The sequence below is a fragment of the Mizuhopecten yessoensis genome, unplaced genomic scaffold, assembly GCF_002113885.1.
Source record: "Mizuhopecten yessoensis strain PY_sf001 unplaced genomic scaffold, ASM211388v2 scaffold716351, whole genome shotgun sequence".
NCBI classification, from domain to species: Eukaryota; Metazoa; Mollusca; class Bivalvia; order Pectinida; family Pectinidae; genus Mizuhopecten; species Mizuhopecten yessoensis.
The window spans coordinates 837,959-858,932 of record NW_018480073.1 but is presented as its reverse complement, the minus strand read 5'-3'; the positions used below and the strand labels follow the sequence as shown (position 1 = coordinate 858,932).

Below are 20,974 nucleotides of genomic sequence, written 5' to 3'. Positions count from 1 at the left end.
ACGTCAGGATAAATAACAGTAAAAACTATTTTCTTGCAATACAATATTTAATTAACAATATATAAACATCAACGTAACAATGCAACAAAGTAATTCATAATTCAACGAAACGTTTGTAATGTACAGACGCGGTCTATAATCCTCGCGGAGAAACAGAGCGTCATTTCGACCCAGTCATTATGATAAACGTCAGCATACTGCGCATGCTCAACCCTCCTTAGAGTATGTTCCACTAACTTGATGAAGTATCTATTTCTTATCTAGTTCATGTATTCCTCTACTGAACAAGTAATCCCAGAATGACTGGCGTTTTTTAAACTTATTTTAGACGTCCGCACAATGCTGATAAAGGTAATTATATATAGATAATTACAAATACAAATGTAAAATTCTTTCTTTTTACGTTAAACAACTTTGTAAGTTAATTTAAGTGGGGTTAGAATTGTAAACGTTTTGAGTTTTTAGCAGATCTGTAATAATTTTTGTCGTATTTTTTGTGCATATGTATACCTTAAATTTATCACAACAACAATTAAATGAAGTTAAGAGAGGGGTAGTGAATACATTTCCCTGGTGTAGCGAATTAGTTTAAAAAATGTACAGACATCATACAAACGTATTTTATAAGGCACATTATGCCAAAACAAGTATTTATGTTTACAAAATAATAATTAAAAATGGTATGTGACAACACAGGACAAATTTTCTATACAGAATCATGATTACACACTTGCCTTAATGACTTGAAAAGTATAAAATATTATGATACCAAGCCAAAAACATATACAAAAACACCTGAATGCAAAACGATTTATACAAAATACAAAATCTTAAAAAATGCAGACTGATATAACAGATTCACATACCGTCCCACTAGGCCTTACCACTAGGTAGACACTAGGTAGACAGTATCAACGATTCACATACCGTCCCACTTGGCCTTAACATTAGGTAGACGGTATCAACGATTCACATGTCGTCCCACTAGGCCTAACCACTAGGTAGACGGCATAAACGATTCACATATCATCCCACTAGGCCTTACCACTAGGTAGACGGCATAAACGATTCACATATCATCCCACTAGGCCTTAACACTAGGTAGAAGGTATAAACTATTCACATGTCGTCCCACTAGGCCTTAACACTAGCTAGGCTGGTGGTATAAACGATTCACATACCGTCACACTAGGTCTTAACACTAGGAAGACGGTATAAACTATTCACATGTCGTCCCACTAGGCCTTAACACTAGCTAGGCTGGTGGTATAAACGATTCACATACCGTCACACTAGGTCTTACCACTAGGTAGATGGTATAAACTATTAACATATCGTCCCACTAGGTCTTAACACTAGGTAGATAGTAAAAACTATTCACATGTCGTCCCTAGGTAGACGGGATAGACTATTCACATACCGTCCTTCTTGGCCTTAACACCAGGCTGACGGTTTGAACGATTCACATACCGTCCCACTAGGCCTTAACACTAGCTAGGCTGGTGGTATAAACGATTCACATTCCGTCACACTAGGTCTTAACACTAGGACGATAGTAAAAACTATTCACATGTCGTCACTAGGTAGACGGGATAGACTATTCGCATACCGTCCTTCTTGGCCTTAACACCAGGCTGACGGTTTGAACGATTCACATACCGTTCTACTCGGCCTTGACACTAGGCTGACGGTTTAAACGGTACACTAGGCTGCATTGGTATAAACTATTCATTACTAGTCACATTAGGTTTTATCGTTGGGCATGAATATGTAAACCCTGAAAATTGTACATGTGTTATAAAAAGGTCAATCAAAATAGATAGAAATTTTACCGAGGCAACAGATGCAAAAATATATATTAAGCCGAAAATGTTACCGATAAAACAGATATAAAAATAGATATTAAAAAATAAATTTTACCGAGGAAAGAAATGCAAAAATACATATAAACATAGCAATGTTACCGAAGAAACAGATACAAAAATAGATATAAAAAACCAGATAATTAGAAGAAAAAAAAAGAAAAAAAATGTTATCAGGAAAAGAGGTACAAAAATAAATATAAAAAACAGATAAACAGAAAAAAAAGAAATAAAATGTTATCAGGAAAAGAGGTACAAAAATAGATATAAATAACGTAATCCTATCAAGAACAGAGAGAAAAATAGATGTTTATATAGAAATGATACAGATGAAACATCATATTGAGGAAACAAATACAAAAATACATTTTATTACAGAAATTTTCCAAGGAGAAAATAAAAAAAAAAGGTATTCATATAGAAATGTTTTCGAAGATACAGATACAAATTAATAGATATTAATTACATGAACATGAACATGTAATTATTTACAATTACCTTAAAAAAATTACAATACAAAACCTTACAAAATTTAACTTGTTGGATTCGTCATTTTGCTTCAAATCGCGTGTAAGTATGGTACGTTTCCTATTTCTTCAGTGTCGAAACTGCTTTGTCAGAAACTGGGGGTGGTCATGGCGATGAACACCTAACGCCGTTGAATCCGGGCCTTCAACGATCTAATGTTAAGAGAAATTTTCTACTATGAACCATTCCATAACATCAATAGACAGAGTTGCTTACTATCCAATATGGTTCGTTCTTTTATAATGAATGGATTTTAAGTTACTTTTGTGCATTTTTTAATTAATCATATAATAAAAGTCATAAGAATATATGACTTACAATGCATTTTTTACATTGAAAACATTGACACTTTTATTTCAATTTATTATATCTATAATGGAATATTTGTAATCGATTATTGGAATCAGAAAGGTTAAACCGAGCGTTTTTTCGATTATAATCGATTATCATCCCATCACTACTTGGAATATAACATATATTAGCACTGTTCGGTATTGCACAGGGGACATAACTCTATCTTCACATCCGGAAAGACCATCGTCGATACAGTCGGATGGGAAGGTTGGTTACTACATTATCGATGATATTCAATTATTCAATCAATATTTCAAATAATGACAAATATGTTATTTTATATCTTTTATACTTTGCAAGTAGTCATAAAATAAATATTTGTAATTTGGTTGTGCAATACCATAAAAGATAAGCTCATTTGTATCTTTTTTTTAAGATAAAATGTCGTTTCAGAGACGCTCTTTCTCTCCCGATTTGAGTTAGTTTTCAATACGAAAGTCACGTGATAGGGGTCATGTGCACTTCCGGTAAACAGCTATTTTATTGTGTAAAAGACGTACAATGTATAAGAACGGGTTTTTTCTTCGTCATATCGTAAAATCACACTAATGGGAAACGGTCTTGTATCACACATTTCGAGCATTTGATATTGTTAATTAACAACTTTTAAATAGATATTTTGACATGTGTAGTATGCAAGTAATCTTTATTTGAGTTTAAGGAAATGTATCATATATTTAGGAAACACAATTAAGTAACAATAAAAAAACACACACCTTTTGTCAAAGTCAGAGTAGTTTAAGATCCGCTGGCTGTTGTTGTTGTTGGTGCTGTCGTAGTTTCTATAAATAAATAAATATTGAATTGAATGGAAATATGCCCATTTGATTAATATTGAATTTGATTTTAAAAAAAGATTTTAAACTTACGAATTTTATTATTCAATAACTTTTGACTGTGACATTACATTGCAAATAATAAAACTATCACCATTTGTTACAGCTATTTAAGAGATACCTAGTCCTGATTTGATAGATTTCTAGAAAGTATTTCATAAAAAGAAAGTTATACGCATTAACATATTGCAAAATGTGCTTCTACAATGACATTCTGATTTTTGGTTCAGAACAAAATTACTGGTTTTAAGAGAAAAAAAAAGTAATGTAACGCCATACAAAATCACTTTAAGTTTCTGAACATTTTAAGAATGATTGTTATATTCATTTTAACTGTATTCAATGTTACATTACATGTACCCTCAATTCCAAAAGTAAGGGATTGTTTCTTATGGTATACCTTCATATCAAATTATTTAATTATTCATTATATTTTTTATTATAATTATTATCATTTACGGGTTCTGGTGTATAAATACATCTGACCCCCCAAATTGTTTTCTTCAAATGTTGATTAACACTTAATGAACAGTTGCTTAAAGAACGTTTATGCAAAAATAGCACACGCATGTATTGGAAAGAGAATTGCTTGTTTGAAGAATTGATATTTTCTTACCTATTTCCTCACACCTGTCCCCCGTGTATCCGTCTGCGCAAGCGCAGTAGAGGTTTCCCCGACTCAACGAACAGGTTCCGCCATTTTTGCAATATGAAGAAGTACAGGAAGCTTGGTAGCAACAGAGAAAAAAGTAAAACTGTGAATTTTCTCGATCAAGCCGTTACAGTATATATTTAAAGAAAACTATTATTTGAGAAATTGAATCCTGAAATAAGTTATATATATAATATTATTCTGTTTCCTCATACACAATACATCTCCAGCACACGCAGGCAAACACACATCATAGGGAGATATTAACCAGGTGGCATATGCTTAGTAGTAGCGCCTGATAAGGCAACTCATGCGAATTCCTTAAAAATTGAATTGCTAAATTCAGGGATTGACACTAACACTAGTCCCCTAGTCCTAGACTAGTAGATTTCAGAAAGGACTAGTGAATCACCTAACCTAACTGGTCCTTTGGAATTGTGAAAAATACGGTTATAAAATAAGAACATTTCTTTTTAAAATTTAGAAAATTCCTAAAGGTAAGATATATTGCATGATGATTGTCACAATTTTCCTAAAACTTTACCATATATTTATGGTAGTAGTTATTTTAAGTCTACTTCAGTACTGTCAAATCCTTTTGATGTTTCGTGCTGTAGATCGCATTTTTTTCCTTATCAGGTAATCTTGGACTAGTTACATTGACAAAGAACTAGTAAGTAATCTATTCAACTAGTCCTGTGGACTACCAAACAAAAAAAGTTAGTGTTTTCCCTGGACTAATTGTATTAAATATATATATATACTGTAAAGCGCTTTAGAGTGACATATTTAAGCTAGATAGGGCGCTATACTTAATGTTTCATATTATTATTATAGATGACATTGGTTAACATTGACGTTGACACTAGACATTCGTCCAGATTAAGCTGAATCAGTACATTTATCAATCGAGGGGAAACAGTAATAAACTCACGTAATTTTCTATCGATAATCAGTGAAAAATTGGTATTGGAACTGTATGGTCACGAAGGTACAAGTGCTACCAGAAAAGATGTATGCATACTGTACAAGGTAAACCGCACCCATTTATATCATTACTCCTATATAAATTGGTAAAATGTAGTTACAGTAAAATATACATTGCATTGCACCATACAGCTATTTCTGCCTTGTATGACTCATCTGTGATAGCAATGGGTAAGAAGGTGGACTTCCAATATGGCTAAACTACTGTTCCAGCAGAGGGGGAGTGCAAATAACCAAATAATTGTACAAAAAGTTTGATAATTACTGGAATGATTTCAATCAGCATACTTTTCCAAATAGGTCATACCGGATATTATCAAACATTGAACTGTACTTTTTCCCTGTTTCGAACAAAGCATGGGTTTCATAATAATCGCCTGCCATGTGCGTACATAAACGAGTTTAAATCTACAAGTTTCAGGAGTATAAACCGACCATTATTTTGTGAAATACCTAGAGACTTGGTACGTCAAATGTGCTCTGTTGTACCTTTGTGTCACTATTTAACCTTTGACCATGACCTAAAATACCAAAGTAGAAAATTGGTACGCAGGCACGTCATATATAGGTGCTCTGTTGTACATTTGAACCGCTATTTGACCTTTGACCTAGACCTGAAATACAAAACTAGAGACTTGGTACGCAGACATTTCAAACATAAGTGTTATGCTGTACATTTGTACCGCTATTTGACCTTTGACCTAGACCTCAAATACCAAACTAGAAACTTGGTATGCAGGCATGTTATAAATAGGCGCTCTGTTGTACCTTTGTACCGCTATTTGACATAGGACCTTGACCTCATACATATGTGCTATTTGACCTTTGACCTTGATTTCAAGTGCCAAAATACAGCGCTGGATTTAATTAGCCACTGTGTCATGTAGGGAACCCATATTTCTTGATTTTGAATAATGCACGCTTTAAACAGTGTATGTACAAATATATGATTACAAATTACATTAAATCTTTAATAACAAAATACAGGCCCTTACACACATCGAACCATATAAAAATTGAATACTTACGCAACTTTGCCGATGTATGAACTGCCTGGTTAAATGCTAAAACAAATGGAAATAAATTTGATTTAAAGTATGATTAATCAATCATATATAAGTAGCAGTTAAAACAAATTATGTGTGTGAAGTAGTGATTAGTTTGTCAATAAAGTATATAATCGATCGATAAACATACAGAAAGCAATGTGAATTCGTGATGAATAATGTACGAATAATGGAAGCTCAAAAAATAAAATAATACTTGGTATCCATGTCACATGTAAATAACTTAATGAAGCTAATAATACAATATGTCCATTTCGTCAGCGCACTTATGTTTTTACCTGTAATCACCATAATATATATGCTACCTGTAATCAACATGCATATTATACATGCATAACCTGTTAATTAAAATACTATGTATATTTCCTGTAGCCAACACGCTATACATGCATATAAAAATCTTGATTGATCATTGAAAGAAACACTACTTTAACTGAACTTACAATACTACCTGTAATAAGAAAAATAACCTGCAGTCATCATCCTTATTATACAATAAATTACCTGTAGATGATATAACTATTAAATACATTACCAGAAATCAACGTACATTGTACTTATACAATGCATTACCTGTAATAATAAGTATATTGCAGGTATTTGTAGTAAACATAATAAGTATACAATTTATTACCTCTTTATCCTTTATACCTTTGGTCAACATGCTAGTTATATTACCTGTTATTAATATACTTGAAATTATACTAAATTATGTGTAAATTAATATACTAAATATATTACCTGTAGTCAACACAATAATTATATTACCTGCTATAAGTATTACCTGTAGTCAACTTACTAATTATTTTACATGTACCTGTTATTAATATACTAAATATATAACCTGTAGTCAACATATTAATTATTTTACCTGTTATTAACATACTAAATATATTACCCGTAGTAAACATATTAATTATATTACCTGGTATTAATATACTAAATATATTACCCGTAGTCAACATATTAATTATATTACCTGGTATTAATATACTAAATATATTACCCGTAGTCACCATACTAAATATATTACCCGTAGTCAAATACTAATTATTTTACATGCTATTAACATACTAAATATATTACCCGTAGTAAACATATTAGTTATATTACCTGGTATTAATATACTAAATACATTTCCCGTAGTCAACATACTAAATATATTACCCGTAGTAAACATAATAATTATATTACCTGGTATTAATATACTAAATATATTACCCGTAGTCAACATATTAATTATATTCCCTGGTATTAATATACTAAATATATTACCCGTAGTCAACATACTAAATATATTACCCGCAGTCAAATACTAATTATTTTACATGTTATTAACATACTAAATATATTACCAGTAGTAAACATATTAATTATATTACCTGGTATTATATACTAAATATATTACCCGTAGTCAACATACTAAATATATTACCCGTAGTAAACATAATAATTATATTACCTGGTATTAATATACTAAATATATTACCCGTAGTCAACATATTAATTATATTCCCTGGTATTAATATACTAAATATATTACCCGTAGTCAACATATTAATTATATTCCCTGGTATTAATATACTAAATATATTACCCGTAGTCACCATACTAAATATATTACCCGTAGTCAAATACTAATTATTTTACATGTTATTAACATACTAAATATATTACCAGTAGTAAACATATTAATTATATTACCTGGTATTAATATACTAAATATATTACCCGTAGTCAACATATTAATTATATTCCCTGGTATTAATATACTAAATATATTACCCGTAGTCAACATATTAATTATATTACCTGGTATTAATATACTAAATATATTACCCGTAGTCAACATATTAATTATATTCCCTGGTATTAATATACTAAATATATTACCCGTAGTCAACATATTAATTATATTCCCTGGTATTAATATACTAAATATATTACCCGTAGTCAACATATTAATTATATTCCCTGGTATTAATATACTAAATATATTACCCGTAGTCAACATATTAATTATATTACCTGGTATTAATATACTAAGTACATTACCCGTAGTCAACATACTAAATATATTACCCGTAGTAAACATAATAATTATATTACCTGGTATTAATATACTAAATATATTACCCGTAGTCAACATATTAATTATATTCCCTGGTATTAATATACTAAATATATTACCCGTAGTCACCATACTAAATATATTACCCGTAGTCAAATACTAATTATTTTACATGCTATTAACATACTAAATATATTACCCGTAGTAAACATAATAATTATATTACCTGGTATTAATATACTAAATATATTACCCTATACTAAATACATTACCCGTAGTCAACATACTAAATATATTACCCATAGTCAACATACTAAATATATTACCAGTAGTAAACATATTAATTATATTACCTGGTATTAATATACTAAATATATTACCCGTAGTAAACATATTAATTATTTTACGTGTTATTAACATACTAAATATATTACCCGTAGTAAACATATTAATTATTTTTCCTGTTATTAATATACTAAATTTATTACCCGTAGTAAACATATAAATTATATTACCTGGTATTAATATACTAAATATATTACCCGTAGTCAACATACTAATTATATTACCTGTTATTAACATACTAAATATATTACCCGTAGTAAACATATTAATTATATTACCTGGTATTATATACTAAATATATTACCCGTAGTCAACATACTAATTATTTTACATGTTATTAACATACTAAATATATTACCCGTAGTAAACATATTAATTATATTACCTGGTATTAATATACTAAATATATTACCCGTAGTCAACATACTAATTATATTACATGTTATTAACATACTAAATATATTACCCGTAGTAAACATATTAATTATATTACCTGGTATTAATATACTAAATATATTACCCGTAGTAAACATATTAATTATATTACCTGGTATTAATATCCTAAATATATTACCCGTAGTAAACATATTATCTATATTACCTGGTATTAATATACTAAATATATTACCCGTAGTCAACATACTAATTATATTACATGTTATTAACATACTAAATATATTACCCGTAGTAAACATATTAATTATATTACCTGGTATTAATATCCTAAATATATTACCCGTAGTAAACATATTAATTATATTACCTGGTATTAAAATACTGTACTAAATATATTACCCGTAATAAACATATTAATTATATTACCTGGTGTTAATTTACTAAATAAATACTAATTTTATTGATGTTGTCTGTATTCACTATGTTAAATTAATTAATTTGTTCAACATATTCCTATGCTCTCATACATTATAATAACAGATATTTATCATTTGTTGTTATTATTTAGTATATAAATTATTTACTTTCAGTCAGCATATCAATTTCATACCATTTGTCAACATGTCAAGGTCAAACATCGCTATTTTGAAAAATGTAGAATCTCTTTTGCATTATTCAGCGTGATTAGTGTAGGAGATGTGATGAGCTCAATCGTTATAGCGTCACGTACATGAGGCACCAGTGAAGTCCGCCATAAGCAAGGGAGATAACTCAATGTCGTAGGTCTTACTTCAGAATTGGGTTTGTATAATATGAAAATCTCATTTTGTGTGATTAAAAAGATGTGTACTTACTATTTCTGTGGTGACATGTGTCGCTTGTGTGGTCAGACATAAGCAAGGGAGATAACACAGGTGTCCAACTACATTATTTGGTTTGTTAAATTAAAAAACGTATTCTCACTGTAAATTATGTCAGACTTTGAAGATGTGTGCTCAATCGTCTCCCCTCACATGTTTCACCAGTGAAGACTGCCATAAGCAAGGGAGATAACTCAGTGTCCTAAGTCTTACTTTATCATTAGGTTTAAATTTGTATGGGAGATAGCCCATAACAGGTGTCAAACTACGTTATCTGGTGTGTTGAATTTGAAACACGTTTTCTAACTGTAAATTACGTCAGGCTTTGAAGATGCGTGCTCAATCGTCTCCCCTCACATATTTCACCAATGAGGACTGCCAAAAGCAAGGGAGATAACTCAGTGTCCTAGGTCTTAGTTTATCATTAGGTTTGTATATGGCACCCTGGTAAAATACTAACCGCTTCTTACATCTCGGATAGGGAGATTTTCTTTAGCTCATTTGGTAGAGCGTAAGACTAGTTAACCAGAGGTCTCGGGTTCGACCCCTAGCGGAGGCATTGAAAGATATAATGACCCCTGTTACATATAATTTGAAAAACGCTGTTTTATTATTAACTATATCTTATTAAGTAGATGTGTACTCACACTTTTCCTGGTCGCAACTCTTGCCGGTGTGGCTCATAGTACAGGTACAGGAGAAAAACGGATCCGTGTTTATATTACTACAGGTACCACCATTTTGACAAGGGTTGTCAACACACTTGTCTACAATTCCAGGGGGGGAAAGCAGAACAGCATGCAGTTAATTTATATATCGTAATGACACAAAATGCAGCAAATTTCCTCCGACAACCTTATAAATGTCAAAACAATGGAACGACATTCCCAAATTATAATGTTCTATGTATAGTTAAGGATGCGAATGAATCTTTCATATATACTACTCACATTTTGCTAAGGATCACCCATACTTTGAGAAAATAAATCAAAATAAGGATAATTTATTTTCCTTCCGTACTATTTTGGGCGTATATGTTAACCTTCCAAATCGTCCTTTGTGGGTGTGTTCAGTCAACCATAAAAGCGCGTGCACGCTTTTCCACGTGTACACCCCTTTCAAAAGCTAAGCTAGGCTAGGTAAGGCGTTGTTGAAATTATTAAGGAAATCAATTTGATGAATATTCTTTGCATGTTTTGTTTTAATATGGCCAAAAGACAAACCAGACAACTGTTGAATGACGAAAAAATAAATAGAGGCATCGGAATGCTGCAAGCAAGCATGTCTCAACATCAGGTTGCAGCAAACCTTGGGGTGTCTCAAAGTGTGGTGGCAATAATGTGGAACCGTTTCCAAACTAACGGAAACCCTTCCAGATGTCATGCTGGATGTCGTTCTAGGGCTACAACGCAGCGCCAAGACCGATTTTTGCTCATACAGACACGGCGTCACAGGCTCCAGACTGCAACAGCTTTACGAAATGACCTCCTAAAGGCTTCTGGTACCCGGTTAGCCACTCAAACAGTTAGGAACCGTCTTCATGATACTGGTGTAAGGTCACGTAGACCAGCAATACGAGTTCCTTGAACTGCCCGCCATGTTAGGGACCGATTAGATTGGGCCAATGCTCACAGCACCTAAAGTCTTCAGGAATGGGATCCAGTTCTTTTTACTGACAAGTCCAGATTCTGTCTGGACTTCACCAACAGGCGCGTTAGAGTATGGAAACAACCTGAGGAGAGGTTCCAGGCAGGCAACGTTTTTTTTAACATGGCCGATATGGCGAAGGTTTAGTGATAGAGTTGGGAGGCATAAGCCTTCGTGGTAAAACTGACCTCTATGTCTTCCATAATGGTACCGTTACGGCCCGGATATATTGCGATATAATCCTTGATGCCTATGGCAGACCCTACGCTGGCGCTATCGGCCCTGACTTCATCCTTATGAACGATAATGCTAGGCCATACAGAGCAAGGGTGACTGAGCAGTATATACAGCAAGAGACTATTCAACGAATCGATTGGCCAGTCTGCTCGCCGGATCTAATTTCCATCGAGCATGTGTGGAACATGCTGCAGACATTTTCAGCCAAGAACTCTCCAGGAGCTGGGAACAGCTTTGGTATCTGAGTGGAACGCTCTCCCATAGTTGAAAATAATTTCAGTATAAAACAAGTAAAATATTTCACATACGCCCAAAAATAAAAGTGATCCTTAGGGAAATGTGAGTAGTATATATATACTTATGATATGCAACACAATTTTGTTCAAACCAAATTTATTTCAAAGGAACTGTGTTACATATTGTCGGAAAAGATGAATTTCAGTCCCTATATATATATTGACGTTCCAAACAACGAGGCAATACTATTATTCAAAAATTCTGTATGATCACATTCGATGTGGAAACTATTTTAACACACTAATTTTACTTATAGACGAAATGGCATTTTTTTTGCGGGAACAACATAGTTTCATGAAAACCGGTTCGCTAAGGCGGTGACGTCAATCGGAAACCATAGTTTGAATTTGACGTAACGTAACGATACCACCTACTATTCAAGCATTCGACCGAAATACCCGATTAGAACATATTCACGTGTAAGAGTTCTTGCTGCTATTATACTATAACAACAATTCGGGTTGGTATGTACATATACAACCTTCACCAAGGAACATACATACATGTTTTCACACACAAAACGAAGATTTTCTATCGAACTTGACCCTGTTTATTAATCAACAGTTTATATTAATTGCCTCTTGATAACAGCTCAGGTAGTATTACGCCTTGAAGACTAAGTAACTATTTTCAATATGTCATTACGCAGTACAAACTAGTTCAGTTAAATAGACATTTTGTTTACCACTTCTTGTAAACAATACTTCACAAAATCACCCGGCAAGTAGAATACGTACAATGATTAAAATTATTACTGCTGGGAAATGAATTAATTAAAAAACAATCAAAAATCAAAAGGTCAAATATATATTAAAATTGATAAATCACTACATTATAATAATTACTAAATACCATAATCTTTATGAAGATCACATAAATGCGATGACAGTACATTGAACAGTAATATATTCCTATACAGCTGTTTACTGTCAAAGGCAAAAGGCGTTTTCCTGCCAACATTTTAATTATATATTGTTTGTTTTTCAACACACGTTAATCCATTAAAGTATATTAAATTAGATTAAATATCTATCAAAACAAATGTTTACATGCTGAAACAAAGATTTCTTTTTTTCCTTTTAAATAACAAATTTCAACTTTTTCCAAGAACCGATTTTTAAAACATCTAAGTTTCATCTCGGAAATGCGCTTTTTCTAAAATTTTTGGGAAGATAAAAAAAAAGTTAGGCGCTCGGCAAAATTATTTCTTTTTTGACAAAAATATGATGTGTTTTTAACTAGATAACAAAATGAATTACGGCAGTATTGTGAGGTTAAACATTCAGATAATTATCTTTCAAAGTATAAACCTTTTCATAAGTATCACAAATTTAATATGATTTGATAGGATATTAGTGGACGCAGGCATTACTGCCTCTATATCCACATCAATATATTTTGAAATACAATTCGGTAAACATCAAATAAGTCAGAACATAAGACGCTGTATGATCGTACTTCAACTCAAGATTTTCCAGAAGTTTTTCTAAAAGTCAAATACGTTACGAGATTAAATTACATCTTGTGGGAGACTATTCCAGATATCAATTATTCTTTGAGTAAAGTAATATTTTTTTATTTTTTTAAATGACAATGTAAATAATACGTGCAATATAATAATAATAATAATTCGAGGTTCTTATATACAGCTTTATCACAACCTAGTTCGTAGATCGTCTCAAAGCAGTTCACAAAATATAAATTATCATTATTATATAGAAATAAATGTGTTTCAAAAAACGTTTTACTCGACTGTGCTAACTATTTTTCCTTATTTTGCCAGGTTTAGTTCCTTTGTGTATTGGGTGCCATGGATGGAAGACGCATCATCAATATTTCATTACACTGGGTACCCACTTGCTTGTAATCACGGAAGATACCGGGTTAATATTTCACCTTACACCGGTAGGTGTGGGTTATATAGGACACCGGTTGACCTATGTAGGTCAACCTCGTTCTCCATCTTCTTGTTGGTGCCATTTTAGTTATGTACTTTGTAAAGTTAATTTACATGTGTATAAGTATATGACGTAAAGGATTATAAATGGGGGACTCTGTGTGTTGTATTGAATTGATGTATGAAGTGATAGGCAATAAATTCATATAAAGTGTAATTTGTAGTGATGTAAGTTTGTTCATAAATGATATGTTTTGTATGTCTAGTTAAGCTGCTAGTATCCTCAAATCTGATGTTATAGCTATTAAATCAATATATTTGTAGTAAGTGTTTTTTTCTCTTAGAATTAAGTAAAACACTTACTAAAACAAACACATTTGTAACCACTTTATATATTATTTGTGATAAGTGTTTTTCTTTCGAACCCAAAGGTAAAAGACTGTTTATCATAAACACATAACGATCTAAAATACGCAAACGTTTGGGTTTGGGATTTATCACTTTTATTTCATAAATGTTACTTTTAGAGGGGATAAAAGACATTTATTATACTACAAGGGGTTCTGTATTCGTTTGCCTTTACGATCACGTGAGGAAAATCGACATAATATAAGAAAATTCTTTTCTTAATAACCCAAACATGGAAGAGATGTCATAGACACTGTGTTCTAGCAATCACAAATGTTATGTCAAACTCACTAATGATATTCATACATACCAACGAATATCCGATTTTCGCAGATAACCCCTTCATAGAGCTCGGTACATTGGCAGGTAAATGGAGCAGGATTTGTGTCGTTAGCCTCTCTACATCCTCCGGAATTCATACAGGGATTGAAGCAGCAAACTAAAAATATACACAAAATCAAAATATGCATACCTGTATTGTCAAACATATTTGCAAAATCATATACAAATTGAATCAACAAATTTAGTTCGAATCTTAACAAATTATTGATATTTATACTCACAAACACTAGTGATCTTTTAAATCTTTTGTAAGCCAGACTCTAATAAATAAAGTGCACCGAAATGTCGTTTGCATTTACTAATCATAAGTGCTCTTAAAATACATAAATTTAAATACACACATTTAAATCCGGTATACTTGGACCCATTGACGAAAGTGAAGTTTTTTTGCATAATACATGTAGCCTCATCACATAGTGTTTTGACATAATGTCGGACCGCATCACGTAATACAGGCTCAGTTTTGTTTTACCGTTCCCCATGAAGCAACCATTCGAGTTTTGTTGTAATGATTGTTTAAATGAACATAAATGCATTCATGCTAAAGTTGACAAAATTTGTTGAAAATATCATTCAATTCTCTACAAAAATTTCGAAAATGGAACTTCATTATATTTGTTATTGCAAGGATATCCAAGGGAGGTTTCATATTTTCCCTCGAAAACACGCTGTTCTCCCTTGTGCGTTGCACCCACGTATAAGTGAAGAAAACTATAGCAGTAGTATTAATATTTGTATCCTTAAAGATAACCTATAAGATTTTTATGTAAATATGAGGTATGTTGTTTTTTTCAACAAGTTTTATGTCCTAACAACTTTCAGTTCCTAGATCTGCCCAGAGACCCAATGCTATGACCTCATCAATGTTGGAAAAAAAAATTAAATTCCTGAAATAAAGATGATAACCATATGTAGCGTGTGTTGTTACTTGACATTGGTCTAATCCATGCTAAATATATATTCATATGCAAAATTAAATTGCATTTATGACATTGTCTATTGACCTTATATTAGGCCTCAAACCAACTTTGAATAACGCATACCATGGCTTGTGGTTAAGTGTTGGCCTTGTCAGTTTGAAGGATAACTCATTGCATATCGAAAACAATTAACATTTTTCGAATGACGTCGATAAATCTTCAATTGACCTTTATATATTGAACCTTTATATAATAGTTTAGGTGTAAACAGAAAATGACATTTCAAGAGTCGCTTAAGTAAGGGTCCTTCTAAACATCTTGTACATGTTGAATATACGTGTTTCATTAATTGGATATTTAGTGCCTTAACTCTGCCAAAAAGATGAATATTGAAAACATATTTCAACCGACCTATTTGCATACTGATATTGACAGATGGCAAAAACATTATGGTATATTTTTCACCATTTTAACAATGTTTTTTTCTTTTTTTCACCAATGAGTCCACCTGGGAATCTTGAATTTCCATTTGAACAAAATTACACTCTTATTTTGCATTTGTCGAGGAATGTTCAAAAGATAAAATCATACTTCATCTTTGTTTACGTGTCCGATTGAACGAAATCCTTTACATGACAGGCAAACAAAACATCAGATTTCCTTCACGTGCTTAAGTCTCTATCGCTCGATTATTGTTTCCTTATGATATCCTAATTCCGGATAACAACAACAAATGATAACTAGCGGATAGGTCCGGTAATTTAAGATGTCACATTTTTTTCCCCTATTCTAAATTCCCCTTAATACAATACAATTTTCAAATGTAGAATGTACGGTGAATCTTCGTTTTAACTGCTTTCTTTAGACATTATCATATGGTGTTTTCAAAACAAGACTGATTCCATTGTACTAAAGTATGGGGGATATATCCCCCTATTGTCAATGCTATAAGGGGTCCCTAGTAAAGTGTATTTACATGATTCTGCCTAATCCTATCATTTTAATGTATCAATGTAGCAAGAAGAATCTATTTTAATGATAAATATTTACTGTATTTTCACATGGGTTTCTCGTGTGAATGATCCCGAAGCGTCTTTAGGTCATTTATTGTAAGTGTACAACATTTTGCATCTTTTTTTATGGCTGAATCTAATTTACTTTTCTCAGTGTTGTAACATAAAACAGTTTTCTCAAAATAGGACTTTATAGATATTTTACAATATTTACTATCAAACACAATTAGTTATTTGATCCATATCTTCTCAATGTTTCGTTAAAGGCTCATGAAAGCATCATGGTTGTATTAACAAATTATAAATAAAATACATAATACATGTAAAAACATATGCCAACATTAAGTTCTTTGAAGTTTATACATGTGTTTGGGGAGACATAGAAAAAGCTGCCTTATCAGGAGGTTACTTGATTTCCTTATGAAGCTTGGGAAATACATCCTTTTTATTTGCATGCGTTCTAATGGATGGTGCATTTCGTTCTAAAATGGCGTGCGACTGCCCTTCAGACGGCAAATAACGGCACTGTTTTTTCGTGCCAACTCACTTAAACTCACATTTCCTGCCGCCATTTTCATCGTTTCAGAGGCGGCAGAGTGCAACATATTCGTTTCAGATCACAACTATACAGTTTACTTTTGTATTATATGATAAAAATAATCTGTCATTCGTTTCTCTTCATATTAGATTGATGATACCCGTTTTGGATTTTTCATCTTTGCTCGCCTGCTATGTAAATTCATGCCTTACATCCCAGGAAAATAAACCGTACAACTGAATTTAAATGGTCTGTGTAGCAGACTTATAAAAAGACAAAATCTACGGTCTACTTTAAGGTTAAGTTACTTTTAGACTTGGTTATTATCATTGTCACAAAAAATATTTTTTAAAGTTTGTATGTTTTTTCAAAATAAGCATTCCATAAAAATTCAATTGTTGCATTGCATATTTTTCAGAATTTTTGTTGCTAGAAATTTGAATGTTTGAAAAAAGAAAAGAAAAAGTAAGAAAAAGAAAGCAATGCAATGCTCGAACTCAGGACCTTTACATTACTTAGCCCATATACTTCACCGATTCAAGTTCTGCCATTTGGGAGTTAAGGTTTGGTCTGGTGTTTATTTTGTTTAACGTCCTATGAACAACTGTGGTTATTTAAGGACGTGTTTCCACGTGCGTAATACATGCGTGCTTGTGTGTATGCATGCTAGAGGCAGAGTAGGATCTGATACCGATTTTAGAGTGCTTTCTCACTGAATTACCATGCTAAAGATACCAAGATCAGCATTCCGCCTGGTAACATTATTCTGACAAAGAATGAACCAGTTGTTGTCATCACTCTAAATGCTGAAGGTTAAGAAGGAAAATCAACTACTTTTTCTGAGGACTCTAGTATGCCTTGCATTGGGTCAGAACCCATTGCCTTTCTCACTTTGGCGAACGCTCACCATTACAGCCAATAGTGAGACATTGTAAAGAAAGGCGCCAGGAAACAAAACGTGTCTTACAAGTAAAGAGAAATCGGGAATTATGGAACCACAGCTTCAAAACAGTGTCTCATTTATAGACCGAACAACCTAAGAAAACCTGACAAGGGAAGTTATTCTTAGCCAGAAAATTTCCCTTTAACTACTTCCTTCTTCTATGTTTAAGGGTGAATCTAAAAACTAAAATCCTCTCAAGTTAAAATCTTCTTCGCGGTAATAGAAGATACATAAGTGGTACCATTTACTTAAAGTGGCAGGCGATTGGATATGAATTTTAAACAGGAAACGATATATTTTGTCATCAAATATCAGCAGGGTATCGGATTCTTTACTAAAAGATAATCAAGAGAGCAGAGAGGATACAAAACGGAAAGGAAAGGAAATAGTAAGGAATCTCAATGAAAATCTGGAGAAGAAAATCCTATTGTATTTTAATAATAGAGAAATACATATGATGGTAAGAGGGGTAATTCAATTAATTTGAATGATGTATAGTTGCATGTCAATTCATTAGCAACGGTAGAAAATGGGCTTGCTGCATGTTCGCCTAATAACCTATGACGTAAATAGGAGTGAAGGCAGAAAAACAAATTGGTTGTGAGTCAGTCGAAACAACAATCATCGCAGCTTCTATTAACATATGGGGAGAATCCTAACCGTCAACCGTCTCAGGACAGAATCCAAAAAAACTCAAACTCAAAACAAGTCCACTTCATCAGTAACTGTGTAGACATCGATCCGAACAGAAATATATAATGGACCCCTCACAAATATAAAGTCCCCAAAACAAGGCTTTTCCTGTACCATTCAAGTTACACATGCTATCAATGTGGAATTGTCTGTGTCGAGATATTTCAACTTTCGCGGTTCGGAAATTTTGCAATCGTTCTTAAAAAAAAAATCTGTATATCCTTAAGTAGATATTAACCTGTGGATATTTCGAAAAAACGCAATCATTTTCACACCATGAAATTTCCTCGTTTACTTGTTATCCGTCTAATCGAAGGATTACACTGTATGTAGGTCGCCAGCAATCTACGATTATTAAAACGTCTTTTGTTACGAGAGGCAATTAATCGTAAAGATTGACATCAAGTCTTTGAAAAAAAAAAAACTAATTTAAAATTGGTCTCGGATCTCTTGATAATTTTTTAATCTTGCATTGGTCAATCTCGGTGAACATTGCCAGGATATCAATTTGAAAAAAAATAGGCGACGTTATCTTTATTTTTTTTTTTTTTTTGTGGAAATCAAACTGCAGGTTTGTCTTTGAACTCTTAATATAAATTAACCATTTATTGGTCAATAATGGACAACAGTGGTCACAGTTCGTCTGTAGGGATGTATTCCGATACGAAAAGACAACAAGAATGTTGGGACGTTATGGGACGGAGGCACTTCCTTATTTCTGAGTTGATCATTAGAAACGTGTTTGTTACTGTAACAGTTATACATTTGTATGTTGGATCATCAGTGAAGCGTGCAACAATTAATAAGCAAATTTCATTTCTTAATCAATCAAATCAGTTTACGTACGATGCATTTACGTCATACAATACATTTCTTTTTTTTGTTTTCATCACAATTGCAGTTTATTAAACTGCAACAAATATAGCGAACATTCATAGATAGTTTATAGCACAGAGCAACCACGTGATTTATTTCACGCGTGTGTGTGCTTTACGTCCTACTAAGAGCTATTGTCATTTAAAGACGAACCAGGTTTGATTTGGTTTATTTGTGCATTACGTTCTTTAAACAGCAATGGTCATTAAATGACAAGCACGGTTCGATATGGTGGTGGTGAAACTGGAGTACTTTTGCAATTTGATAACAAGGTTGGGTTCCAATATGAATATCTTTGTTTTCAGATCTTTCTCTTCTCAAATGATCGGTTAATACCTTACATATAGATTATGTGTGAACAGCTTAGGTTACAACATGTCCAAGCATTTGTTCAACCCTTAGCTTACACTTAATTCGCATACTAGTGCTACACGTAGATAATTAAACTCCGACAGTTACTCTTATACATACAAGGATTATCCGAGGATGGCTCAGCTATCAAAGGCAACAGTAAAGAAAGTCTATTCAAGGAATTGATTTACAAAAGAAAAAAATTATTTTAAAATAACAGGACATAAGTTAACGTCAGGTACTTAATGCAAATATAAGATATTCTTAGTTATTAATCATGGTTATGTATCTTTTATTTTATGACATACCTGAAGAATACATAGTGATGTATTACTGGCTATTCAACCTGCTCGTGAAAAAAATCCCTATTCCTAAACAAAACTCAGAGACCATTTGTCAACATGTCTAACCCAATAAGGTTTTATTTCCTACTTAGCCACTCAAGTCATACGAGGATCAGAAAGAGGCTGCCCAAGTTTGGTCGACGTGTTGGTATGAGTACGGTACCGGCGGTTGGGCAAATTTAAGGGTGTTCTCAACACAAAACCATCCACAATATGGGCTACGTGCCATGTTAATGGCCGTATCAGGCGAGATAACTCGTACAAACGTCGAAACTTTCCACTCAGATATTGTTTTCATTTTGAACAGCTTGTGAAGCAGACGATAACAAACTATGCAGCTCGGTAAACAAACAGGATAGAAATAATTTCCTTGGTGTTTTGATTATAATAACTCCTGTATATTTTTTTCCGATTTACTTCATTTCCCCTTTAAATCACGAAACCTATGTCTATATTATTTTAATCTTGATGTTTCTAGATTTTTTATTTATTTGTCTGATCGCCTCCCCC

General features: G+C 32.5%; 1 protein-coding gene across 1 annotated transcript in view; it reads right to left on the bottom strand.

Moving 5' to 3' along the window:
* Positions 1-2,408: 2,408 nt before the first annotated feature.
* LOC110443543 (delta-like protein 4) overlaps positions 2,409-20,974 on the bottom strand; it is a 37,232-nt gene continuing 18,666 nt past the window's right edge. Inside the window, exons 5-10 of the mRNA XM_021487813.1 lie at positions 14,755-14,883; positions 10,606-10,725; positions 6,248-6,283; positions 4,197-4,307; positions 3,461-3,526; positions 2,409-2,542 (exon numbers count right to left, since the gene is read on the bottom strand). Of these exons, the coding sequence (XP_021343488.1) occupies positions 3,483-3,526; positions 4,197-4,307; positions 6,248-6,283; positions 10,606-10,725; positions 14,755-14,883 (440 nt within the window). The 3' untranslated portion in view covers positions 2,409-2,542; positions 3,461-3,482. The remainder of the gene's footprint in view (positions 2,543-3,460; positions 3,527-4,196; positions 4,308-6,247; positions 6,284-10,605; positions 10,726-14,754; positions 14,884-20,974) is intronic.